General features: G+C 44.8%; 3 protein-coding genes, 1 long non-coding RNA gene and 1 pseudogene across 9 annotated transcripts in view; 2 read left to right on the top strand and 3 right to left on the bottom strand.

Moving 5' to 3' along the window:
* Sycp2 (synaptonemal complex protein 2) overlaps positions 1 to 10,216 on the bottom strand; it is a 62,391-nt gene extending 52,175 nt beyond the window's left edge. Inside the window, exons 1-6 of the mRNA NM_130735.1 lie at positions 10,099 to 10,216; positions 7,544 to 7,602; positions 6,565 to 6,708; positions 5,600 to 5,728; positions 4,774 to 4,878; positions 4,491 to 4,515 (exon numbers count right to left, since the gene is read on the bottom strand). Of these exons, the coding sequence (NP_570091.1) occupies positions 4,491 to 4,515; positions 4,774 to 4,878; positions 5,600 to 5,728; positions 6,565 to 6,708; positions 7,544 to 7,567 (427 nt within the window). The 5' untranslated portion in view covers positions 7,568 to 7,602; positions 10,099 to 10,216. The remainder of the gene's footprint in view (positions 1 to 4,490; positions 4,516 to 4,773; positions 4,879 to 5,599; positions 5,729 to 6,564; positions 6,709 to 7,543; positions 7,603 to 10,098) is intronic.
* On the top strand, positions 101 to 1,446 carry Akr1b1-ps3 (aldo-keto reductase family 1, member B1 (aldose reductase), pseudogene 3; annotated as a pseudogene).
* A 3,596-nt stretch (positions 10,217 to 13,812) lies between the features above and the next one.
* Positions 13,813 to 16,884, bottom strand: Ppp1r3d (protein phosphatase 1, regulatory subunit 3D). The gene has a single exon (NM_001109564.1). The coding sequence runs from the start codon at positions 16,626 to 16,628 to the stop codon at positions 15,789 to 15,791; it is 840 nt and encodes a 279-aa protein (NP_001103034.1). The 5' UTR covers positions 16,629 to 16,884; the 3' UTR covers positions 13,813 to 15,788.
* Positions 16,885 to 17,015: 131 nt separating this feature from the next.
* On the top strand, positions 17,016 to 26,685 carry Fam217b (family with sequence similarity 217, member B). 6 transcript variants are annotated; one of them, NM_001434135.1, is given in 4 exon segments: positions 17,016 to 17,147; positions 19,035 to 19,146; positions 19,887 to 19,972; positions 22,637 to 26,685. In NM_001434135.1, coding segments are annotated over 2 exon segments (1,170 nt in total). In that variant the 5' UTR covers positions 17,016 to 17,147; positions 19,035 to 19,146; positions 19,887 to 19,946; the 3' UTR covers positions 23,781 to 26,685.
* Positions 20,260 to 25,042, bottom strand: LOC147995863 (uncharacterized). Its single transcript, XR_015684090.1, has 3 exons — positions 24,899 to 25,042; positions 20,598 to 23,675; positions 20,260 to 20,563 (listed from the first exon to the last, which is right to left on the bottom strand). It is a non-coding gene; the product is annotated as an uncharacterized LOC147995863 (long non-coding RNA).
* Positions 26,686 to 26,845: the final 160 nt, after the last annotated feature.

Here is a 26,845-nt window from a genome sequence, read left to right on the forward strand (position 1 = left end):
ATTATTCTCAACAAGAGCTGTCCTCAATATTGTTATCAACTTTTATTAGAGTTAAGAATGTTGGTTAATGAATTAAACTTCCAATTACAAGACTGAGTAGGCACATTTGCCAGTCCATGGGTGTAACCTGCAGCGATCATGGCTAGCCATCTGGAACTCAACAACAGCGCCAAGATGCCCACCCTGGGCCTGGCACCTGGAAGTCTCCTCCTGACCAGGTGACTGAGGTGAGCTGTGAAGGTTGCTATTGACATGGGGTATCGCCATATTGACTGCACCCGGGTATACCAGGATGAGGAGGAGGTGGGAGCAGGAGAAGCTCAAGGAGCAGGTGGCGAAGCACCAAGATCTCTTCATCAGCAGCAAGCTGTGGTTCACGTTCCACAAGAGCACGGTGAAAGGGGCCTGCCAGAAGATGCTGAGTGACCTGCAGCTGGACAACCTGGACCTCTATCTTATTCACTGTCCAACTGGCTTCAAGCCTGGGCCTGACTATTTCCCACTGGATGCATCAGGAAACGTGATTCCTAGTGACACCAATTTTGTGGACACTTGGATGGCTATGGAACAGCTAGTGGATGAAGGTTTGGTAAAAGCAATTGGTGTCTCCAACTTCACCCCTCTTCAGATTGAGAGGATCTTGAACAAACCTGGCTTAAAGTATAAGCCTGCCATTAACCAGATCAAGTGCCACCCATACCTAACTCAGGAGAAGCTGACTGAGTACTGTCATCGCAAAGGTATTGTGGTGACTGCATATAGTCCTCTTGGTCCTCCTCACAGGTCTGGGCCAAGCCTGAGGACCCCTTTCTCCTGAAGGATCCCAGGATCAAGGCAATTGCAGCCAAATACAATAAAACTACAGCCCAGGTGCTGATCCGGTTCCCCGTCCAAAGGAACTTGTTAGTGATCCCTAAGCTGTGACACCAACACACACTGCTAAGAACTTTAAGATCTTTGATTTTAAGCTGAGCAGCAAGGACATGACCACTCTACTCAGCTACAACAGGAACTGGAGGGTGTGTGCCTTGTGGAGCTGTGCCAAACACAAGGATTACCCTTTCCACGCAGAAGTTTGAAGCTGTGGCAGACAGATCCCTGCTCCTCCCCAAGTGACTTAACACATGTTCTTTCTGCCTCATCTGCCCTTGCAAGTGTTCTGTGGCCTGTGTCCCTCTGAACTGGATGGCACCTTACAGACCAGATGAGGAGAGTTTGTTAGTTTGACACAGAATCTGGAGGGCAGTACCAGTGGCTGAGGTGATTCTTCAGCCTTTCTTGGTCTTTCTTCTTCCCACCCGGAAGTCTTTAACATGAGTACCCTTCCCAACCAAAGAGAAGCAAGATTTATAGCCCAAGTCACACCACTAACACTTAAATTTGAATGCTTAGAACGCCAATCCTATAGGGTCAGACTTCTTGCCTCAAATAAAAACAGCTTTTGTGGAAAAAATAAAAGACAGAACAGTGCTTATGACTCTTAATGGCAGTGAAATTGTTTGGATAATTGGTGTTATTGAATGGCATTTATTAACACTACTGTTAAGATCAGATAGTGCCCTACCATTTTGTACAACATATCCATCCTGCCCTGAGAGATTGTTTTGCTAGCAGCATTTGATTCCATTTTGAGTCAGGATGGTTCTACACCTAGTGGACACATAAACACCACTTTCCAGTGCCAGCCGTAGGGTACAAACATAACTTATTCCCCAAAGCAGAAGGATGATACTCTATAAACTTATTCAAGTAAATTTGGACTGTAGATTATATGGGTGTATTAAAATCATATCAGGAAAACCAGGCCTGAGAACTTAGTGGAAATGGCAGACTGAAGAGAGGGTGAGACTCCTTTTCCTGGACTGAATGAAGAGGACACCTGATATTCTGACGGGAACACCTCCACCCACCTGTCATCTGACCACCGTGTGTGTGTGTGTGTGTGTGTGTGTGTGTGTGTGTGTGTGTGTGTGTGTGTGTGTGTGTGTAGGGACTGACAAGGAACCCCTTCTTGGTTGCCTCAGAGACCTGTTGTCTCTGTTCCCAAATTTGACATGACCTAATTAAACTGTCACCTTTCCTGCCCACCTAATCATTCATCTTTACCTGGGTATTTTCTCTTGTTGCTATAAACTTCACCATACCTTGTTCCTGTAGTCTATGGCAGCCACAAAATCCCCAGTAGCCCTCCAGTCTGGGTTGATGACCTCATTCCTACAGAGACTCTGAATCCCTTTAAGTCTCCCAGACTTGATCTCTCAGGACTTTGTGAAACTCTTTAAATTTTGCTACAGCTATCACCTTTGAGTCATTATGCAACCTATACATGTATAAACATCCCCGTGTGTGTGTGTGTGTGTGTGTGTGTGTGTGTGTGTGTGTGTGTGTGTGCGCGCGCGTGCGTGCGTGCTTATGTGTGTGATGAGTACAATGTTATCTCAGGGTATAAGTATTTGTAACAAAGATTGGGATAAAAGAGTCTATATTTACCTTGGCCAAGGATATTAGGAAAGCAGAATTAATTACAGTTTGCTGCCAATGAGTCTACTGTACTGTGAATTTATTATTCAACCAACTGTGACATTGTGATGGAAAGACAAACATACAAGATCACCATCACCACACTGATATACACGTTACCCATACTAAGCAAATCTGTCGACATCAGGCTATGTCCTTCTCTCTAAGTTATTCCACACTATAAGGTGGTTTTTCAGGCTGAATTTTATAAGCAGCTTTTAACTCCATTTTGAGGACACAGGATGATTGACTGCTTAGGTAGATGCATGAGTAGCACCATCTATACAGCAACATACCCTAGGGGGTAACCCATACATGACTTATTCCTTGGAATTATAAAGGGGCTAACTCTACACCTTTTTCAAGGTGAATCAAGACTGCATAGGCACATGGGTATATTCAAATTATATCAGAGAAAGCAGACACAAGAAAATCAGCCAGCCAGACCAAGGAAAGTGAATAAAACTACCTCACCTGGCTTCCATAAAGTGAGATAAACTTAGCACTGCTATAGCAATGACCCCACAACTGATGCCTGGCGTATGGGTCGAGTACCAAGCAACAGAGACCTCTCAGCTATCCGTGGAGCTTTAGCTCAGCATCCCACTGCTGGGGTGGCCTGTTTGACTGCTGTCCACCAATCTACTTGCTCAGCCAATCAGGTCCTGAATCCCACTGATTTCTTCTCTAAACCCTGTCCTGGTTTTGTCTCTGCAATTGCCCATATCTTTGCTCTCAATCTCAAGTCTCCCATGGCCAGTTTTTAAGACAGTAGTGTCTTTTCCTGGTGGTAGTTTGGGTTATCTTATCAACACAGACCCTATTACATTTCTACCAGCCATCCCAGGTCTAAAACCTCTTGAATTCTGCTGTATTTGTTCTGTAAAACACATATGCACAGATAAAGATATGTTTATTGTGTGTTAGGTGATATGATAGTAAGTAATAATTAAGATGGGAATAAAAGAACTGCATTCTATATTACCATTACCACAGTAAGTGGATTGATTATCTGGCAAACCACTGCCACTGTAGTCATTGTTCTTTTATGAACTTATGGTTAGTCAACAAATCTGACACTTTGGAAAAGCACTGCATTTTGTCTGTTTCTGACATAGTGAGTTCATAAAAATATCTGTCAGACATTTTGGACACATGCCTCTAATCCCAGCACTCAGCAGGTGGCAGCAAGAGGATCAGGAATCCAAGGCCTCTCAGCTTCATACTAAGGAGTGGCCTGGGCTATATGAGATCCTGTCTCAAAGGAGAAAAATAATGAAGATCTCCATTCCCCCACAAATATGCATAGGGCATTATGTTTTTTTTTCCCAAGCTCCAGTTTGAGCTTCTGTAATATTTTTGGGCATTGATTTTAGTAAAAAGGAAACTGCTACATTAAAAGTCATTCCTGTTGTGTAGTTAAGGAGTTTCCACATCACTTTCAGGGGGAAGTAATTACTGTTAGGTAATGATATTCTGAAGAGCAGACAGAAGCAGCAAACATTTTAGAAAGCATCAGAATTCAGTTACTACCTCCATGTGATGGACATTTAAAATGTTCCTTAACTGATGGCTTTTCCTGAAGGCCAAACACTGACTTTTTCTACATGATATAAAATATCATTATAAACATGTTTTAAAAAATTTAACATGTTAAATTTTAAAACAAACTTTGATCCCTAAGTAAAATTCAAAGATACTATTTTCTGCCTTATTAACAAGTCCATAATACAAATATATATCCTCAATTCTATCCATAAATCATTTTTGAAATTTGTTGAAATAAAAATAATAGTGTCTGCAATTTTTCCTTCTTGGCCTATATAGTTTAAAATTTTACTAGCTGGTCCTTCACAGGAAAACTTTGATTCTTTAATTAGATCGTGAGTTCCTAGGACAGGATTATAGGTATTAAAAATTTATACTAAAAGTTCCTAGCAAGTAGTTTTGATGGAAATAAGGTATTTTACCTTCATCATTGACGTCATATACGACCTAAAAAGATAAATATTTCATTTATAAGTTATTATTATAAATCATTACAAAAGATATTATGACAAATTTTAATTCACAGTATAACTATTTAACTTTAATTTATTAGCAAACTATTTAATATAGCCAGCTTAAGTGCTTTATTCTGTCTGGACAGATTGATCCAGTCCAGTTATTAGCCAGTCTATTATGATTCTTAGACCCAAAACAAATGGTTTTCTAATAAAAAACACACTCTATAACAGTCAATGTCGTTTTTACCATCAAAAGATCAAATAAGTCTTCTATCATATTCATAACAGCTTCATCTTTTGATTGTCGCTGACTCAGAATAATCTCCTTGGAATTTTCAAACCAGGAAACCATGTAAAAAATGAATACATAAAGTAGTTCATTTGAATTCTATTTTTACAATTTATATACTTATTTTTAGTAAATGAACCTAAAAACAAGATGACATTAAAAATGAAAACACCAGTATTGATAATCAAAGCAATTTTACATTTTAAAATGTCTTGTATTTTTAACTTTATTCCATTACTTTTTATTTTTTTTCCATTACTTTTTAAAATAAGAGTGGAGATAATAATAATTCCATTTCAAAGACTCTTATATTTCCCTTTTTAAATTCCTACTACAGATATACCTGTTATAATCAGCTAAAATTATCAGGACAATTTATATTATTTGGATATTTTTGGAATTATTTTACTTTAATTTGATTCATATATGAGTACCTACTATGTGCCCCATATAACCATCTGATGGTTGTATGTAAGTGATTAGACATATAAAAATAAGTGTTTTTTATTGTAGTGTACACGTGTCAGACAGTAAACACCCTAAATGAGCTAGTCAACAGAAAATCATTTAAATAAAGGCCCACTGGCATCTTGTGATCCTAAATTCACATGGTTGTCAAGGAACTTGCATAGTGTCCTTCTGAACCTTTACCTTATATCCACATCATAAAAATATGTACTCTCAAAAGTTCTTCATTGCCTAAGTTTGCCTTTAGTCATTGGACTATTTTTCTTAATAGAAACTGCACCTTAATCATCTTTCTCTCCTATGAATATGTACTTATCTTTTGGACTAATCCTTGTTTTATCATGGTTTGAAGTCCAGTTTGTCCCAATATAAAGATATTCTTGCTACATCTTCCAATAGATATCAAGATGTTTGAAATAGTTTGGATATCCTTTTTATGAAGTTCCTAAAAATGAAATGTACATATTTAAACTGCTGCAAATAAAAAGTAGAGCGGAATGAATAAACATTGTTCTGGGAGCAGCATTAATTTACAAGTCTTATATATCCCAAAAGGGAGCCATTCTCAACATCTGTATAATGGAAAGGATGAGAAGAAGGGATTAATAAAGTGAGTTGTCACAAACCACCCAGCTAATGGCAAATTGCAAATAGTCACCTGCATAAAATCTAGAAAGTTTATGAAAGCAGTTTTCTCCTTCCGATTTAAAGGGTTAAAGTTAGGACTTCATTTTGGTGACAGGGTCTTATTCTGTAACTGAGACAGGCCTACAACTTGTGGTATTCCCCATGCCTCAGCATCCCTCGTACTAGACTTACAGGCATGAGCTACCACAAATAGATTACAAATTCTTATTCAACTAATCAATTATCAACAATCTTGGATACCTGGACTAGTATGTAGTTACCTCTTCTTAAATAAAAATTTCAGAAATGTTTTGTGTTTGCTTTATTTTTGGAATTACTAAGCATTGTGTGTATCACCACAAATATGGTGGGGGATCTCTAAAAATAAATTGTTTATAGGTAGTTTTTTCCCCTCAGATTAATAATGGTAGCCTTTGAAACACAAATTTTATACATTTTACTTTAGAAACAAGAGTTTAATGTGTTGAGATGCCTCAAATAACAGGCACATGTTGATAAAACATTTAAATCATCGGAAGCAAGTTTGTCCAAGGCTTTCTCTGCTTATATTTTTCGACTATGGGGCCTTTCTTCCTAGAAAGTAAAATCATATGTAATAATTTTAGGAGCTATTAAACAAAAATGAGTATTTACCCTGCATATTAAGTCATCCAACTTGCGGAGGAATTGTTTGCTGCATTTAATCTTCACATCTTCACAAATATCAATTTGTAAAAGTGTCACCAAAGGCTTGAAGTCGTTTTTTCTCAAAGCATCATCAATACACTTTTCTAACTGCTGGAGAGATATATTTACTAGCACAGGCATTCCATCAAAATCAGCCACTTTATGCAACTGAGCTACCAAAGAATAGTTTCTGATTAAAATAATCAAATTAGCTCATAAAATATTTTTTTTAAATTAAATATTTAAAAAAAATTTACCACTATCCAAAATAACTGATTTTCTTCAGTAATAATTTCAGATAGAAAATATTTGATTAAAAGCTAATTTATATTTATATCTTTATCAATTCAAATAAAAATCACAAACTTTATCAACTCAAAATCATAAACTAAATGAAAAAAATCACATTATAGAAACTATATTTAATCCAAGGACAAAATCCTAACATATATAAGCACAACCTTCACAATATTTAAAAATTAAACTGCAAAAGGGTAATTTTATAGTTTTAAAAGTTATATTTCAACCTAAATATTACCCTAGTATGACTTTTATCAAGCCTGTTATCCCCTTTATACAGAACAACACAAGGAAGCTTTCAGATTGCAATCTGATCACTGATCAGACTTAGTTGTAAACTGCATGTATATAAATGTAAGGATCAGACAATTTAAAACTTTGGTCTGAGCTTCCAGGTATGTTAATCTGTAAATGACTATTTTCAATATTGAAACCACATGTAAATAAATCAATGCTTTTGATATTTTATGTTCATAACATACTTTAAAATATTTTAATAAAGGAAACTATATTTAAATTACTCTTGAGTATTTCATAAAGCATCAAAGTTTGTTTTTGCTAAAAATATACCAACAGGTATACATATAAGTACACAAAAGTTGTTTTAGTGATTAAAATGCTTGTTTGTGGTCTAGGAACTACATACTTGGGGGTCTGGTCTCACTGGCATTTTGACTTCATTTAAGAATAGGAGAGGACAGACACCTATAAGAGAAAACATTTTATGTATCTTAACGTGTGTTCAATGTGTTTACAATTTTAAAATCTTAAAACATGATATTCAATATTCTTAAACCAATAGTTTTTTAACCCTTTTTACATTATTTGTCATATACTTTAAATTATATATATTTATCATAAAGATGTTTAGTTTTGCTCCTAAGACATACATTAAAATAATTTTGAAGAACTGAGGAATCAAGGAGAAAGCATGAAGGTGAAAAGATAAAAGAACAAGTCATTCAGAAAAAGAGAAACTTGAAAATAATGTAGGTAATAGAAGGACAAGATGTTATCTCTATAGCAGAAGTTCTAAGTAAAACAACCAACCCCAACACTTACTAGGATGGCAAAAACTAAAGAGAATGATAATATGAAAAATAGAAAATGATGGGTATCAATAATTGTACTTTGAAAAAAAAAGAGATGATAGGCAAAAATGATGTATATGTTCTAGAACATGTAGTTCCATTTCTAGCTATACATTTTACAGAAACCTAAAAGTACAAAATGAGTACTTAACAACTATTATAGCACTGCCTCTATCTGCAGTCTTTTTTTTCCAGGAAAAAACAAACCCTGTCTTGTTGGTGTGGTTGGGAGAAATTAGGTAAACAGAAGCAAGGTGCACAGAATACAACTGAATATTTAAACATGTAGTTTAATCAGCTTATCTAAGAACAAGGCCCTGTTCAAAACAGGGTAAAAAGAAAGGTGAAATTAAGACAGAGATGACCCTCTAGAGAGCTCGTGAAAAATTAAAATACACACAAGAGCAATCTACACTCTATGAAGGACATCTGTGTCTGTGCTAATAAAATAGAAGTGTGAAAGAGTTTTGGGAAGGGGCAGAGCTTCCTCTCTATGAGCTAGCCTCAGACACATAATCATTTTATCCCCAGGTTCCCTTCTCCCAGATCATAAACTTTTCTTCTTTCTTTTAATAGAGCCTCTTTCATCTTGTTATCTCAAAGAAAATCTTTGTTGGCAGCAGTTAACTAGCAAGTAACCATTAGGATATTGGGTAAGCTCAATACTACAAAATAGAGTAACATTAAAAAATGTCAAGTTGCTTAGACATGTTTAAGATTACTATATTACTAAAGAAAATTCAATATGCCAGAAAATATTTTAAAATTCATGTTTTTATGAAAATATATTCATTTAACATACTTTGAAAGTACATATTGTTTCAATCCTAATGATTGCTAAACAGTGGATATTTAACAGTGATTGTAAATGAGAATATATAAAATATACTGACTTATAAATTAGGTAGTTCTTTAGTACATTCAAAAATCACCAACCCAGTAATCAAATAACCATAGTAAATACATTCAGAATAGGTATTTTGCCAACAGTCGTAAAACTTCCTTTACATCCCCCCTTTTCCATTTTACTGCAGTTAAAGTAATCAATTAAATTGAAAACTGTAACATTTTATTTCATTTCCAATTTGAAATGTGATTTTAAACAGTTAACACTTAAAATATATTGTAGAGATCTAATGTACTCTGTTTCCTTGGGGCCAACAGCTGTCAGTGCAGCCCTGTCATAATGTTTCACAACTAAAACAATTGGAAGTAATGCAATTTCCTCAAAGTGCTCTGAGCCATCTACACACAGCACAGAATAATTACGGCCAAAAGATAGATTATGCTAGCCAGATGGTTCTATTTTCTAGTTTTCCTTTGTACAAAGGAGCCAACCAAGGAAAAGGAAATTTTAATATTTATATAGATGGATTTTTTTTAAAAAGGGGGTGGGGGAGGATAACCCTGTTACATAAACACTCAGCACAGTGCATGAATGCTGACTGCAACAAAGCCAAAACCAGTTCTTTTGGGCTACCTGTCAAATAAGCCAACCGTTTGCAAGCCGACCATTTGCAAGTCAAAGGGAAAGCTAAACAAAGGTAAACAGCACGGCTTGATTATTATTGGACAACTGATCCCAGAGCCACTCAGAAGTAGGGAGACACAGGTGACGTTGCAGAAGACCCAAGAGTTAAGCCAACACTCAAGCACGTGAGCACGAAGCTTGCACATGTGAGCAGGCATTGCCCATGCCCATGCAGTCTTGACAAAGCTGGAGGAGGGGGTTGGGTCCTCGTCCAGCCTGAAGAGCTGGCATGGCTGCAGCCTTAAACTGGAAGTAGAGATTCACAGTACAAGAAGCCAGAGTGCAGGGGGAGGAAACCTTCAAGCTTCCAGCCTGAGGCCCTGGCACCCTATCCGCCCCGCCCCGCCCCGCCCCGCCCCGTCCACAGCACACACAGTGCGCATGCTTAGGGCCCTGGGTCCTCGCGCTTCCCAACTCCCTCAGCACTAAGATCTCTCCCTACTCCATGCCCAGTCACGTGGTCATGCTCTTTACCACAGTCCAGGCCGCTGGAGCCTCGCACCTCACAAACTCCTCCCTGTACCGCTGCCCCGGATGGCTGGCGCAGTCAGTGTCACCCACGCCGCCAAGTGTCCTCACCACGGTCTCCCGTAGACCTGCGCCACCTGCAGCCAGGACACCCGGGACCTGGCGACCACCTCCGCCGGCAAGGGCCGTCGAGTGTTATGGCGCCTCCTCAGTCTCCTGGGAGCCAACGGAAAGCGGGAAGCGCTCGTCCAATCAGCGCCGCCCGACCAGGCCACGCCCCTTACCCTCAGCCACTTTCCGCTCTAGGAGCAAACTTAGCGCTTCTGGGAAAGAGGGCCTGGCGCGCCTGTCGGCTCCACTTCCGATGACCCCTGCCCTGTCCAACTGGAAGTGACGGAAAGGGGTCTGTAGGGGTCTCCTGCTGCTTTCCTATTCTGAGACTCACCCAGAGCGTTGATGCTGCGCAGTAGAGCCTCCTGCCAGCAGGGGGCGCTGTGCCACGCCAGTTCCACCTAGGGAGGAAATGTGGCATTAGGAGAGGTAACCTGCTGTCAGTGTGGGACTCCACCACCCCCAATTAGGCAGTCCTCCTGCCCCTAAGTCCCTGCCATTGGGGCAGTGCTGTGGCTCCTCCATTTTCCCTGTGCCCTAAATTTACAACGTGGTGGCCCAGTCTTTTGACAAGGTTCACCAGTGAGCATGATGCTGCCTGCTTTGCATCACCGAGACAAACAACTGCTTTGTTCAGCCCTTATCCTGTGACCTAATGGAAGCTCCGTGGGCTTCGCCCGAGGAGAGTTAAAAATTGATACAGATGGTGCCAAATCAAAGTTTAAAATGGTTTTTTTTTTAGTAATATCTTGATTTATCTAAAAAGGCAATAGTTGTTAAAAAAAAAAAACAAAACAAAAAGCAAAAAACAACTCAGATAATGGTGCTAGCGTGCCCCTCAGTCGTGGTTTGTATGCAGCAGACCCAGGTTTCAGGGTGTTTTAGCTGTTCCTTGGGGAATGAGATCTAATGTCTACTCACCCCGCTAGAGCTTCCAATGACAGCCCAAAAGCAGGGTTCCACCCACGTCTAGCTTAGATAACAGAGCTCGTCCGGCTTCCTTACAGGATGCAAGTGACATCGAAGCACCCGTATCACCGAATACCCTAAGCCCAGCATGGATGATTAATGACCACTTCCCCATAGTTGCTCCAGCAGAGACACTCCTTGAGGCAACCTTCCACCCCTTAGATACTCAAGCAGCACCCGAGCCCACGAGCCACATGCAATTAGAGCAGAATTACATCTAGCTGGAGAGGGAGAGAATCAGCTGAGGACCCAGTGACCTACCCCACCCAGTTCTACGAAGGAATGTGTATAGCCAACAGGTCAATTTTTCTCAGGTTGTAACAACAGTCACAGCTGTTCTCATGAAGATGGACAGCTGTGATACTCAGAGGATAGTCTTCCATAAGTGGCCAGCAAGCGTTTCTGGTTTAAATATATTTTGGAAAGTGCTTGAAAAATAAACACACACACACACACACACACACACACACATCCTGAGGGCCAAAGCACAAAATAAAACATACAGCAGTTCTAACTTTGGCTTAGCTAGAACTACAAAAAACATCATTCCAACTTTGTGCCTTGTTAAATTGAATTTTGAACCCACTCCTCATTGAACTGAGGGTCCCCTGCATGTCAGACAAATGATCTACCATTGATTTCTACTTCTAGCCTTCTTTATACTTTCTGACACAGGATCTAAGGTGTACAGGCAGACAACGTGAACGTGAGATCCTCCTTGAATGGCTGGAATTACAGGTCCAAGGAGATCCTAATTTAAAAACAATTAAAAAAAACCAAAACAACACGAACAGTTGACAGGCTTTTAGAGGGTGTTTCAGATAATTAGTTTTCAATGATTTTTTAAAATGATTTATACCTTTAAGGACTAACAGTATATAATATGACATGTAAGATCAAAGTGTGTCAACCTCATGACCAGAGACTTACATCATCATCTTCATGCTTGCTCCGCTTTCTTGTAATAGACTTACGGTCCTCCTTGATGCAATCTAGTCATTTCCCAATTAGCTGCTTGTTATAGAGACAAAAAAAAGTGTCTTGAAATGTTAACATGAAGGAACAAAGTATCTAAGTGGCTTTTGTCAATTTGACACAAACCTAGATGTTATCTGGGAAGAGGACATCTTAACTGAGAAAAGCCTCCAGAAGATTGCTGCCTAGGCAAGTCTTCAGGGTATTGTCTTAATTAACAATTGATGTGGAAGGGCCTTGCTCACTGCAGGCAGTGCCTCCTCAGACAGGTGATCCTGGGGTGGGTAAGAAGGGAGACACAGCAAGCTACCAGGGCGGCGGGAAGGAGAAGGTCAGTAAGCTGCACTCCTCCATGGCTTCTGCTTCTGCTCTTACCTTGAATTCCTACCCTGACTTCCTTCAGTGACAGACTGTGATGCAGGAGTACACGAGGAAAGAAACCTTTTCCTCTCCGGAGTGTTTTTTTGGTCATGGTGTTTTATTGCAGTAATAGAAAAGGAAGACAACTCATTAAATCTTACCTGAACTGTTTGTTTTTATTTAAAGGCTCTGAGACCATAGAGTTTGAAGGAAAACCTTATCAGTCATTATTAAAATCTTGTTTCCAGCCACACATTTTCTCTGCAGTGCCTGGGATTACAGCCCCTGCCTTGTGTTAGTCAAGCTAAGGGCTGTATCTCTCAACCCTTTTCATGTCCACTGTTCATGTTCTTACTGGAAACAGGCTGTGGGCCATATCCCCTGGGAGAGAGTGCATGGAGCTGGATAGTCAGTTGAATGTTAAATCTGAGGCTGGCCGTGGAAGAGCAGGCTGGGGTCCACAGGAGTCACGGAGGACTGTAAGAAAAATACAATCACCACTGCCCCTGAACCCTGACCTGTAGCGTTATTAAGGTATTTTAGCTTTTATAAACACACACCCTTGTATCCTCCAAGCCAGTCTGCGGCCGCTTTCATGAGTTTGGTTGGCCTGCTTGAAGAAACCATCATAGCCGGGCTTCTTGATGGTTGACCTTTCCTCTTGGAAGGAGGTGGTGGGAAGGTCAGTAGGAGCCTCCCTGAGTGTAGTCACCCACCCAACCCAACTAGTCGTCTGTGCGATTCTGCTCCCATTGCAATGTCCTCTGAGTCTCTGTAAAGGGACAGAGCAGTGGTTCTCAACCCGTGGGTCACAATCCCACAGAGGTTACAGACCCTGCTCGAGCATCAGATATATTTACTTGACAATTCTTAACAGCAGCAAAATTACAAGTATGAAATAGCAATGAAATGGCTTTATGGTCAGGGATCACCGCAACATGAGCAACCGTATTCGATGTTGGAAGCATTGGGGAGATAGAGAACAACTGGGTGAAAGGCTAAAGGCAGGGAAGGGTTGTGGGAGCGCACTCTATCTGCACAGCCTTAGGGCAATCCTAGTATGGCTGCATTAGGTCCCCTTACTCCGTTGCTCCAAACTTCCCATAACCCCTTACCCATTGCCCCAAAATAAGCCTAACAAACACATTGATTACCAAAGAAAACTGGCATCATTATACCTTTGCTTTTTCCTGAGGTAGGAGAAGGGGTGGGCTTTGTTTACATCTCCCCAGGTAAAGTATTTTACACACATACAACTCCCTCCTCTGTTAATGCAGAGGTCCCTCCCTAGAAGGCCCAGTCCTCATCCAGGGCTGGAGAAGAGTGAGATTTCCATCTGAAAGATCTCGACACCAAGACGTTTCAAGTTGTGTCTTCTGGAATACAGAGGCCACAGCACACACCAGCTTAACAAAGGGACTTTTGTTTTTTCACACGTGTTCTTTAATATTCAGGCTTGAGTAAAATGACTTTAAATGACAGGCAGTAAAACACAACTCAGTGAGTGCACAGTCGACACAATTTTAACATCCCAACAGTCCTAAATGTGTCTCGGGGTCAGAAAGTTCACCCTGAATTATCTTTACAGCTTTTATTTACTATGTACTTGTTTAATCAAGCAGAATTATCTCTGTGTTTTAGATTTCAAATGGTTGGTATGTCTTAAAAGGCACCTTCAGGTTCTCTTGATTTTGATAATGCGTCCTTTACTTTTCTGTAACCAGAACCTGCGGACAAGCGAGAGGCGTTCCCATGGACTGTAAAACTCTCTACGAACTCTCGAGCATCGGTGCTCCTGACTTTGACTTGAGTCTGGCCCATTCTCTTGCACTCTGGACAGGGGCCAGGGACAGAGTTGCCATGACCCTCCGGGGTTCGCTGACCTAATTGAACATCTCATTAAGCAGTGGGAAATGCCACTGAGCTCTACTCACTCTTGAATGCCAAGGCAGTGCGTTGTCCTAGCAGCCAAAGGCTGGGTGGTTTTATTGTGGGACATCCACTGTCTCAAAAGCAAAAGTCCCATCTTGGAGGTCTTGTCCACCTCAATTCTAGCACCTGCTGTCAGAGAGACCCAAAGCTCAGCACCAAAAATATTTGCCAGCTTCTCCATGGGGGCTTTAAACAGCAGGGGTCAGCTAGCGGTCTGGACTAAGTTGGAGGTTTTGGTTGTTTTCTTTTTTTAAACTATGTAACATCTTAAAACTAGGAATTAAACCCGTAAAAAAAAAAGTTAGCAACTTTCCTAACCAAAGGCACAAAGAATAAAGTGGCCGGCATCTGTGAAACCTGACATAACAGTTCAATTTAAAACCCGTTAGCTGTATAAAAATCCGTGAATTATTCTTCCTCCAGTGCCCTGGCTAATTCTAAGAACCACCCAGGTTCACTTGGAAGCTGGCTTCCAAAATATGGATGCTGGAACCTTTCCATACTTAGAAATTAAAAAGTCACCTCTTTCGTGGAAAAGGTCTCTGGGATGGGCACGCCTGCCTGAATCCCTGTGGCCACTTGAAAACGGAAATTACTTAAGGCAAGATCTTTTTAAAGGCTCAGGTAGTTTCAAACTTAAACAGAATATGGCCTGCTAAGACACAGACCCACAACCAGACCAGTAGAAGACAAACTCGTGAACAGGCAGTCCCTGAAGAGAAAGGACTGTCTGGGCTAAGTTGCTCAGTTGGAAGCTTTTCAGTCCACTCTTTCCGAGCCGTTGATGTGGGAGGCACCGGCTAACCAGGGCAGCCTCGAAGCCCAGAAATGGTTGTGTGATGACAGATGAGCTCTAAGTGCCTTCGCTATTAATAGTCTCCACTGTTAGAAGGCTACAGACACTGGCAAGCAAACATGGTCTCAGGTTTTCACTATCCCAGGGTGGAAATGCCTCGAGGGACCATAATGTGGGCTACACTGTGTATTCTTTACAAACATTACAGGGGGTGCAAACAGACAACAGGCCTTCTTTAAGCTGATTAAATCTAGAGTATTCCTGAGAAAGCGTCCACCATGAGTGGAAGGCTAACGTCACAATAATAAATAACAGATACTTGTGTTTAGACATTGAAGAGACATGCAAAAGGCCTTTCTTGCAAAACACTGACCTGTGGGTCCTCCTGAAGTTGAGGACCACAATCCCATGCATCTGCCCTCCCACACCCTCTCCACAATGTATTACACAGGCTCCTGGTCTTCTGACCCTGACAGGCTCTCCAGAGAATTCACTACAGGGCAGGCCAGGCTACAGCCGCAGGGCTTCACAGTGAGAAATGAGGCCAGGAAACCGGGAAGGAAGGGTGGGATGGGAGATGGCGGCTCTGAGAGCTGCACTGGTGGGAAAGGGACTGCAGGTCTGCAGAGGTGGAAGCTCCACATTCACAGCCTGCAGTTCAGATGAAGTGGATCCAGCTCTCCTCGCACTCCCCGCGTGGCATGTGCAGGGCATGACTGCGACAAGTAAGGCTATAGTCCTGACCATCATTGTTGTCCCAGTACTCGGCACCAGCCACGCCATAGCGCAGCGCGAAGTGTACCTGGGAGCCAAGCTCCAGCAGGAAGGGAGGCACAGGAAAGCCGAAGGCAAAGATGTCCTCGGTACCTTCACCACCCGCAGGCCCTCTCCAGCGCGCCACTGCTTCGTGCGCACTGCGCCAGCCAGAGAAGGTGTAGCGCACCGTCACCTGCTTCTCGAACGCCACGTTGCGCACGCGCACTGTGCCACTGATGCCTAGGTCGGAGCAGGTGACACGTTCCAGGCATACGAGCTGCCGCGCCAGGCGATCTCCGAAGCCCGGGACTTCGATGGGCGGCTGGAAGTCAGGAACCAGGCACTGCAGTGTGAACTCCAGATCCTGGCTACTGCAGCACAAATCCGAGTTGATGGCTAGGCGCGACAGCACGTGCAGCGGCACGGACGGGTCATCGCCTGCGTTAAACACCTTGACCTGCGCCAGTTCCAGGCCCAGCGCGTCAGCGAAGCGCACTCGGACCTGCCGGTTGCAGCCGGCTCCGCACGCGGCGCCCTGGGCTCCTGCAGCCTTGGCACGGCGCTCAGGGGAGGTGGGCAGAGAGCGCGAGCGTCGTTGGATGATGGGCCGCAGGCGAGGGTCACAGCCCGGGGGTCTGCAGGATCGTCCATCCATGTCCGAGAGGCAGCTGAGGCTCCGGGGTGCGAGTTTCCGGGGTCCCGGGGTCGAGGGCAGCAGGGCAGAATCAGGGCCTTTTGACATGGCCCAGCTGGGCTGGTGTCACCGCCGAGCCACTGGGCGTTAGGGCTGGACAGCCTCTGGGAGCCCTGAGGCACCGCACCCAACACGGAGACTGTGCTCGCGGCCTGGCCGGCGTCTCAGCGGCGGACAGTCTGGAGCGGTGGGTGGCGCTCTTCAAGGCAGCTTCCCGGGGCGTTGCGTCCTGCACGGTGGCGCCTGCTTCTCCCCTTCCTTCGAGGGCTTACGGGAAGGCCGGGAACCCCGCCGCCTAGACGCTCAGCTGCCGGCAACTTCTCTAAGCGCAACTTCCCGGCGCGCCCCCGGCGCGCCCCGCCCCTCGTGACGCCGCCCGCGGGCACGTCCCACCAGCTCGCCCGGCAGCCCCGCGCTGCCCCACGGTGCCGGAACCGCGCACACCGCGACCACCCCGCCCCCACCCTCCCGCCGCAGCGCTCCCTCCCCGCCGCAGCGCAGCCGCCGCCCCCGGGAACCTCATCACGTGCGTTCAGGCGGCGGAGCAGGTCTGCTGGGTTTCTCTTGGTGCGTGTGCCTGCGCGCTGCACCCATCCATCCGCGATGGTGTCTGCAGCAGCCTAGGGCGTGCTGGGTGCCTGCTGCGTGGCCTTCCTTGGGCAGGAGGAGTGGGGTGGTCTCCTCCACCGGGTGGGGGCGGGACAGATCCCAGCCTTGGTTGGCCTGGCCCGGAGCTGGCCCTGGGACTATGGTGAGCGGCTAGCCAGGCAGCTCCGGCCACCTTTCTCCAGCGGCCAGACCCAGGAAAGATTTTGCCGCTGAGGGAAGCATCATACCCACACCTCCCCACCAAGCTTTGCCTCCCCATTGGCCAGGCAGCCAGTTCCCTGGGGAGGACGGGGGGGGGGGGGTTGGAGGTGGAGGGGAGGCGGGGTGTTGCTTCTGTTAGCAGGACTTGCAGCCAGAGAGGAAGACTGGGAAAGGGGCTAATGCCCATGATGGATTGCGCAGCTGCCCTCTGACTCTTGAGCGTTTTTGTAGCCAGGATCTTTTGAGCTTTAGTTTTGCTGCTATGCAAGCTGAAGCCGTGTGCTTCACCGCCTCTCTGTCTGTCGTCCCCACTCCTGCATCCTGACTGCACCGCAGGCTCTTATTTCTCTGAGGAACTTCACGCACAGGACTATGTGTCAAGTTTGTCAGGTAGATGAGGGGCCATGATGCACTATAGATTTTAAAGAGTGCGCCTGGGTCAGACATTCTGTCATGGTTTCTTACCCACTTTGGTGCAGAAAGATCAGGATAAGGAAAGAGGATAGGCCAAGAACGATTTCTCCATCTAAAAGGAATCAAGCCCGTTGGTTGTGGGGTAATTGACCATAAAAGGCCCTGTTAGGATTTTTTGTTCTCTGCACATGCAAACCTAAAAGTCTTACATAATTATGGTGGGAAAGCCCAGGGTTGGTTCAGAAAATCTCCCAGGATCCCATCTCTTTTCCATTTGACAGAGGCTGGAGAAATAGGGGAGAAAAACGTTCAGTTTCCAGGCCTGCTTTCTCAACAGGCCCCTCATGACGATGGGACCTGCACTTCATACTGAGACAGCATAAAGCACATAATGGGTGTTAGTACACTGATGATCTTTTAACTGTTTTAAAAATTACACGGATGTGTATACACACATGAATGCAGGTGCTCTGGGAGGCCAGGGGAGGGTGTTGGCCTGGAAGTGGAATGACAGGCCCTAGTGGGCCACCCACATAGTACTGGAAGCTAAACTGGGGTCCGCTGGAGGATTAGTAGCTCTAGACTCTTGAGCCATCTCTCTGGGCCAGCACTGATGATTAGAGGACTGATATGACAGAGAAGATAGAAGAATTTAGGGATGCCCTGAATTCTAGAGTTTTATCTCTGTGGGATAAGGGCCTTGTGCACAGTCTGTACTCTTTAGACTGTCTGACACTTACTGGATGAGTGAGTGAATGAATAGACAGGGGAGCTTTAGAGTAAAAGGCAAATTTAGTTGATGTTATTCCAAGGAAGTGGGTATGTGTGTGCATGGGTGGGGTTTGGAATCCATTCACAGCACTCTTATACTTAATAGCTGTCATGGGGGTGCAGGGTACTGAGCAGTCCCAAAACCCTTGCTGGGCAGTTCTCACCTGCCTTCAACCCAAGCTCCAGGGGATCTGGCGCTCTTGTCTAGCTTCCGAGGGCATCCACCCTCACACGTGCCCATTCCCCTACCACACAGAGACAATTGAACTGTAAAGACACAACACTCCTGCCCCCATTTCTAACTTCATAGTGCAGAATGCTGAGTCTGCACAGCTGCAGACAGCTTCGAGGTTTCAATATGGCCCAAACACAGAAACCAAACGCACACAGCCCAGCAACCGGATGCTGGAGGGCCGGTTGCCATCAGTGTCATTACTGTCAGTGTTCTTCTGTTTCCAGTTCCGGTGGCTCTTCAGCTTTTCCGAAGATAAGGGGAATAAAGAAGTCACCTCCCCAGCTGTCATCATCCGGCAGCAGATTGAGCAAGAAGATTCTGAGCACTGCAGAGAAGGTGATGTAACTCTGAGAGAAGCTCTTCACTTAGATTTGTCTCGGTACTTTCTGTATGGGCGCTTGCACGCACGCATGCACGAACGCACGCACGCATGTGAGTATGTTGCCTGTGTGTTCTGCTGCATTACTTAGATAACACTTAAGTAATGATTTGTTGTTTTTATTTTTAAAACCACTAGATAGGGCACTGCTATAAATAGATCCACTGAAGTCCATCTTGGGGAACCAGTGAGTTAATTGGGGTCACTTGTAGTAACAGGGGTGACTCAAAAGCAGCCACATCACCCACACTTCCACTACAGTACAAGGGACAATGCACAAAAGTAGCGTCCTTGCACACACACCCCATACACCCTCTACATCCTGTTCACTTTATTGTTCCCAAGACCACATGCTGTTGGGGAAGTAGGTATGACCGGCTGCTAGCAAGAGCAGGAGAGAGGGAGGGGAAAGGGCCCCTCAGTTCGAGATCTGACTACTTTCCTTTCTAGCTCTGGGCAATGTTGATAGGCCCTATCTTTCTAGGGTGTCCTGTGACTTCTTTCTACTAAGGAAACTAACAGGCCAGATCTTGCTGTGGACAATCAGCTGATCTGACCCAAGACAGTAACAGTTATATGATGCCAGGAGGATAGTTCTGCGACTGTAGCGTGTGTGTATGTGTGTGTGTGTGTGCATGCCTGTGTGTGTTCATGTGAGTTCACAGTACTTTCTGTTCAGTAGTCTGTTCTTTTTTAGACAACCCATCAACCCGAAGATGATGAGCAGCCCTGTGACCTCTTCAAGACAAGGAATAGGATGAGGGACTGTCAACAGAAAAGCAGGTAACTGGTCCTTCAGTTCTACTGAGTGAGCCTCACTCATGCTTTGATTATGGCAGAAATGAGTAGACCGGCCTCTTCCAGCTTCGGTAGCCGGTTTCAGTCAGCTGCTGTCCATTGGCTTTCTCTTGTACAGAGGGGACGGCTGCTGCTAAAGGCTGGTGTGTGTGATGGTGGCTGCTTGTGAACATCTTTTTCTTAAGAGATTGGTTTGTTTTTGTTTTGTGTGTATTTGTTTGTGTGTATTATTTTTTGAGTATTTTGCCTGCCTGCAACTGGACACCTGGTACCTGGGAGGCCAGAAGAAGGCATTGGTCCCCTGGAACTGGAATTAGAAGTGGGTGTTGGGACTGAACCAGAGTCCTCTGCAAGAGCAGCCAGTGCTCTAAACTGCCAAGCCATCACTCCAGTCTGCAAACAAAAATGTTAACAGTTGTGAATTCCCAGTGACAGCTGTTTCTTCATTTGTATTCATTGCCTGGCTGTACTGAACTAACATAGTCCACATTCTGTACAAGGCTGATGCTTCTTCAGATAATCCTTGAGTGCTGTTGGGATCCCTGCACAAAGAACCCCTCAGCTTCCAGGAAGTACCTTTGTCCACTTCCTGTCAGCTTCCAGGAAGTACCTTTGTCCACTTCCTGTCAGCTTCCAGGAAGTACCTTTGTCCACTTCCTGTCAGCTTCCAGGAAGTACCTTTGTCCACTTCCTGTCAGCTTCCAGGAAGTACCTTTGTCCACTTCCTGTCAGCTTCCAGGAAGTACCCTTGCCCATTTCTCCTCATCTGACTCCTGTCACAAGGAAGTTCTATTACCTTTAGTATGTATTTTGTGTGTATTTAAACCATCTTTGAAGAACATATGACTGGAAAATAAACCAAGAAGAAGGTATTTTCAACTCCATTGAGATTCTACCTCAGTGCAGAGTACTCTAGAAGGAGTTCATGGTGTATCAGGAGTGAATATATTGTTACTTCTCTTTGCTGGCTGTCCCATTTGTACTGAATTATCATAGTACCACAGACTGTACTTTTGTCCTTTTATGTTTTATTTACTTTGTGTGCATGTCCATGTATGCCACAGTGCGCATGCATGCTTAGAAGATAACTTGAAGGAGCCAATTCTCTCCTATTATGTGGGTCAAAGGGCAAAGGGATCAAACTCAGGTCGTTAGTAGGGGCGGGTGCTCTTATCTGACAGTGCATTTTGTCTTTTTCAACACAGCTTTTCCTGAGTGTTTCCTGTTTGGAAAGATAGTAATAACTTTATACTTTATATCAACTTTATATAGTATGACCCCTGGCATAGGTTAGAACGAACAATGAAAAACTCACATACTGAGGTTTCGGTTGGCTCAGGATCTCGGCCACTTGGTGGTTAAACAGTGAAATAAGTCTGGGCTTGGGATGGCTTAGTGCTGTAAGTACTCACCAAGCAAGGGTGAGGACTGGAGAACTCATGTTGTATGAATTCACGTGTGATTCCAGCCTTGGAAGGTAGAAACAAGAACCCCTGGCTGCCTGGCTGGCTGCCTGGCTGGCTGGAGACGTGGTTCAGTTATTAGGAGTCCACACTGCTTTTGCAGGGGCCCCAAGTCTGGTTCCCAGCACCCACATTAGGTGGCTCACAATTCTCCTCAACTCCAGCTCTAAAAGGATCTGACGCCCTGGGCCTCCTCAGGCTCCTTGAATCTTATGCATAGAAGCGCCCACCCACCATACTTGTAATTAAAAACAATGAAGGTAAACTTCAAAGAAAAGACTAACCACACGAATGAGCTCTGTGTTTGATTGAGAATCCCTGCCTCCACAGTTAGGTGGAAGATTGATCACCAGTGATTTATAGCATCGGCCTTGAGGTCCACATGCATGCGCACACATTGAAGCTGCATACAAGCAAAAACATGCACACATGCACACATTAAAACATCCGTATACCCACAGGTTAAAACATGCATATATCTGTATGTTAAAACGTATGTGTGTATACCCACATGTTAAAGCATGTGCATACCCATATATTTAAAGAAAAATGAGCGAAATACCCGATGGATTATTTTAGGTACCAGGGGTTAAATCTGGGGCTTTGCACAGGCAAAACCATCAGTGATGCCTGGCCCAGCCTGCAAAACTTCGAGTTGACATTGTATCTATACTTCTCCTAAATTACGTCTACGAAAGGGGGCTGTGGGATTTACGACTGAGTATTTCCCAAGATTTATTTGCTTATTTATTTACTCGAGACGAGGTATCCCTGCCTGGCTTTGAACTCACAGACATCTGACTGTCTCTGCCTCCTGAGCGCTGGAAGTATTTTCAAACACTAACAGAACAGTCTTATGGCAGATTTTAAAAGTGATGTTTTTCTTAAAGGTATACACAGTTGCTCTAAAAGTATAATTAAAAAAAAACACACACTGAAAATTGGTTAAGTCTTTAGATGTTGAGCATTGCCATTCGATAGTACATGTGTCCACGTTTGGGGCAGCCGTTCTCTGCTGACCATGACTAGAGTGTGGAGGGGAAACTGTTTTTGCTAACCAGCTTCTATTAAAGCACCTGGGGGGCTCACATTCACAAGGACACAAGGATGAGGGTGTTGGCAAGGGGTTCTCCTTTCCCTAGCTATCAGTGAGTAGACTACAGTTTTACTTTTTTTTTTTTTATAGCAGTATAAATGCTGGCTCATCCTGGAATCAAGTACAACCTTTAAAGATATCTTCGGGGAAAAGGCCGAGTGAACTGCAAGGACCCCGTGTCTCTTCCCAGCCAAGGAGCAGCCTTCTTGGAATCTCCCAGCCAGCAGCAGATAAACTTGTGGAAACCATTCCCAGGGAGGGAAGACAGGAGCAGGCCGAGCTCAGCTCCAGGTATCAGGCTGCCTCTGGAGGCAGGCTGTTCCTTGACTTCCACTCCATGGAGATCATTAAGGGAGGTGCTGATGAGGACAGTGCCAGTGACCTGTCAGACTCAGAGAGGGTGGCCATCCCCCCTTCTCCATTCACACCTCCAGATCTCAACCTCCGAGCGGAAGAGATAGACCCGGTTTCCTTCAGTCTTCACCCAGAGCCGAGCCAGGCAGAGTCTGGACACTGTTACCCTGACTTTCTTCCACCTCCTTTCAATTCCTGGGACCTCCGGGACATGGCTGTTGTTCTGAACACAGAGTGCAGGAGCGAGGCCCTGCCTCGGGCCACGGGACTCCTTGGGAAGTACATAGACAGACTTCTTCAACTAGAATGGCTGCAGGTCCAGACTGTGCAGGGTGAGAAGGCCCGAGCTGCTAAGGCCAAGCTCCCTGGTGCTGCTGGGGGGCTGAAAAGCCCTGGACGGGGTAAGCTCCTTACCAGTTCTCTGTCTAAGCCCTTACCATCCCCGGAAGGGATTTCAAAGCCAGGCCCTTCTCGGAAGAAAGGTTTTCGCCATGAAGAAGCCCACCCATCATACTATGCATTTGAGACTTTGCCTAACTCTGGGGATGGTCCTGGCCGACCCAGGCTGTGTTCCCAGAAGCAAGCTCCGGAACCGAGGATGGAGAAGAAGAAGAAATCAAGCAAGGGCCCCAAGCCTCAGCTCCGTGCTCCACCCTGTGTGGAGGGCAACCCCGCCATGGAAGCCAATGGTAACATCCGAATCCCCAAGCAATCTCCCGTGCTTCTGGACCCGGTGGGTTCCTACAGGGCCTCCAGGACACAGGCGCACGTGGACCTGAAGAAAAAGGGGAGCGCGAATAACTGTGGTTGCGCCCCTTCATCCGGTGAGAAAAAACTCAAAACAAATGGAGCCAAGCAAAGCACATATAAGTTAAAGTGACCCCTGAGGTAAAGAATTGTAAAGGCCTGCAGATGCCTACAAAGATGGGGGGTGGGGGGGGAGGGGCTCTCCCCAAAGCAGTGGCCGAGCTAGAACCCATTCCTGATAACTAACTCAAGCAGGCTCTCAGTTACCCCAGCCCGCCTCATCAGTTACTTTCTCAATGAGGCTTAGTAAGCTCTTCTTTATACACACAGTCATAAGCACCCGAGGGAGGGCCCTGTAGGTAAAAATTAACCTGCGTGCCTGGGACACAAAGGATTGAAGCAGCCAGGCCAGGCAGTCTGCATAGACCTGGCCCCAGTGTCCCTGTCTATGTAGTGCAGGGGAAACAGTGTGTGCTGCTTTAAGGGAGAAACTCTAGTGTGCGGTGGAAGAAAGGCCCTGCTGGCTCACTGCCTGTCGCTTTTGCATAAACCCTCAAGCAGAGTTTCTGTCCAGTCCTTCCCTCCTCTGTTGCCCCATCCCCCAGCCTCAGTTCCACTGCAGTTAGGGAGCTTGCATTTCTATTTTGAGGGTCATTTATCTGAAGCGGTTCATTGCCAGAGGCAAAGGCATCCGGATCACCCATCTGATGCATTTTAAAAGGCATTTTAAGTCCCGGGGTAGTGTTCTAGCCCATTCCTGGGTTCTCTTAACTGAAGTTTGTGGATTTTTCCAGAGGAGAGGCTATGGGCCCAACCATTGTTGCTGCTATCTGATGAGGCAAAAAGAAAAAAAAATGGGGGAAGAAAAAGAAAAAAGAATGCCTTGGCACACTAGACTTTTTGGGTAGCCATGAGCAATCTGTAGGATTACTCAAAATGTAAGTCGTTAAATTGCTGACTAGGGACCATATCCTGTTGTTCTGGGTCAAAACTAAGGCTCTATTTCCGTTTGTAAGAGAGCAGGGTTTTCTAATTATGCCTGGGGCCAGCGATGGGAGATGGGAGCAGACACATTTGCAGAGAGAGAGACAGAGAGGCAGGGAGAGAGAGACAAACAGAAAAACAGAGTCAGAAAGACACACACCCGCACACACGCACATGCACGCGCACGCACAAGCACACACACGCACACACACAGGCAGAGAGAGAAAGAGAGAGTTAGTTACTGGATACTATCCTAAGTGTTCTTACCTGGTTGTGGCTTCCTGCCTCCCACACAGGCATCTTCCTCAGCTGCATCCAAGTCCTCTCTGCCTGGGTAGCTTTCCTCAGTGAGCTTCTGCAGACCTTCCTTGGTTGCTGCTTCACAGACTGTGGCTGTGTTTTAAGGACTGCAGTTCGCTTGGTCCTTGGAAGGGACTATTAGACTTGTTCTGGGCGTGGTGATTCTATTGTTTTTTTTACCTTTGAGACAAAGGACAAAGGTTACTTGTTGCAGTTGGAAATAACAATGGCTCCCTCGGCCCCAGGTGTCTGTGACTGAGATGAGTTTATCACCAGGACCAGCTGCTAAGGTTAACTGTCCAACGCTCTGTAAAGCGTGGTTTTTATCATACTGAACAACATGTGGACTTTTTTTTTTTTCAGCCCCTTTTCTTTAGGACTTTATTTTCAGATACTTTTGGCACTGTCCTCCCGGAGAAACATGTTATTACATGGAGGTCTCGAGCCTTTTTATGGGACCAAAATCCATTCATGTTGCAGGCAGCCCACACATGCAATGTCCGTGTTTGCCCATGGTGTGCACCTTGTGTTGGGAGAGCAATACCACCCTGCACCCTCTTCTCACCTGAGGGAGGCCCCGTGTCCACTTCCCTGCTCCTTGGAGCACATGACTGGTACCTCCCTTACTCTTTCCCTCGATTTTTACGCAGATTCTTTGGAAGCTTCGGGGCCAGGAAATGTGAGTATAACATCATATACATGAACATGCTTATATGTTCCCTAGGGAAGCACCCACAGGGTTTCTTTCCTGTTATACACCTGTGTGGGTCTCTTAGACCCTGGCAGGCCAGAGTGAAGTTCCTTTTCCCTTGCTGGATATGAGTCTGAGCCAAAACTGTCACAACTAGGGAACACAAAGATGGTGACTCAAGCATTCGTTCCCCGCACACTTAACTGAAGCTGTTTCCTGATCTAGGGGCTAGAATTCACGTCCTGTGTTTAGACAGCCCTAGAAGCCTGAGGCAGTGACTTTGTTTACCTCTCTGCCCAGGTCGATTGTCTGAGAGTTGAACAGTGTTATTGGATAGGATCCAGGTGCTAATGAACAGCACGGTTTGCTGCAGTCACATTGAGTACAGTTATTTGAGCACAGCCTTTTCCATGATCCCTGAAAACTTACCCCATGGAGGCAAGTAGACAGCCTCAGGCACTGAACCAGAGTATACCATGACAGTGACAGAGGAGTACCCTTCTGGGAAGTGCTTTTGCACCTGAGGGGTCATGGCCCTCACATTTAAACCAGTCCAAACCCAAGAGGAATATAAGGAAAACAGTATTTCAGATGTAATAACATCAATGAGTGGAGAGAAAAAAAAAAAAAAGCACAACCAGAATTGTTACTAACTTGAACGTCACAGCCACTGTGGGGAAAAGATAGACGTTACGGTCTTCATGCACAAGGAAGGCTCGTTCTGAACCTGAAAACTATTGGGATCATGTTCTAGAAAGACTGAAGACGACTTCCTAGGTGGCTTCCACATTATTTTTCTTTCCATTCATTTCCTTGAACAGTTAGGTAGAAATCTGAACTCCTAGTGGTACTGTGTTCGAGATAACAGCAGTATTTATTGTTTACTTGTGTACATGTAGAAGATGTATTAAAGTGACCCATGAACACACTCAGCGTGTCCATTTGCTGTTGTGATGCTGTATGTTTGGTTTTGTGTGTAGAAAAACAGAACTCACGTAAGCTCTTGTGAACTTGGGCTCCTCCTTCCTTGAGACAAATTAAACAAAGCAAACGTTGTCCGGAACTTTCTGGCTTGATGTGATTCCTCTTGTTGCTTTTAACGCAGTTGTCTTTCCAATCCATCTTTATTTTCTGGTTGTTCCCGAGAGTTGCCGAGGATAGGATTCTGTTCCCCTGACCTTCATGCCCATACTGCCCAGGAACAAGGGCAGCCATGTTGCTTC

This window comes from Rattus norvegicus, chromosome 3 (genome assembly GCF_021556685.1).
Source record: "Rattus norvegicus strain SHRSP/BbbUtx chromosome 3, alternate assembly SHRSP_T2T, whole genome shotgun sequence".
Classification (NCBI taxonomy): domain Eukaryota; kingdom Metazoa; phylum Chordata; class Mammalia; order Rodentia; family Muridae; genus Rattus; species Rattus norvegicus.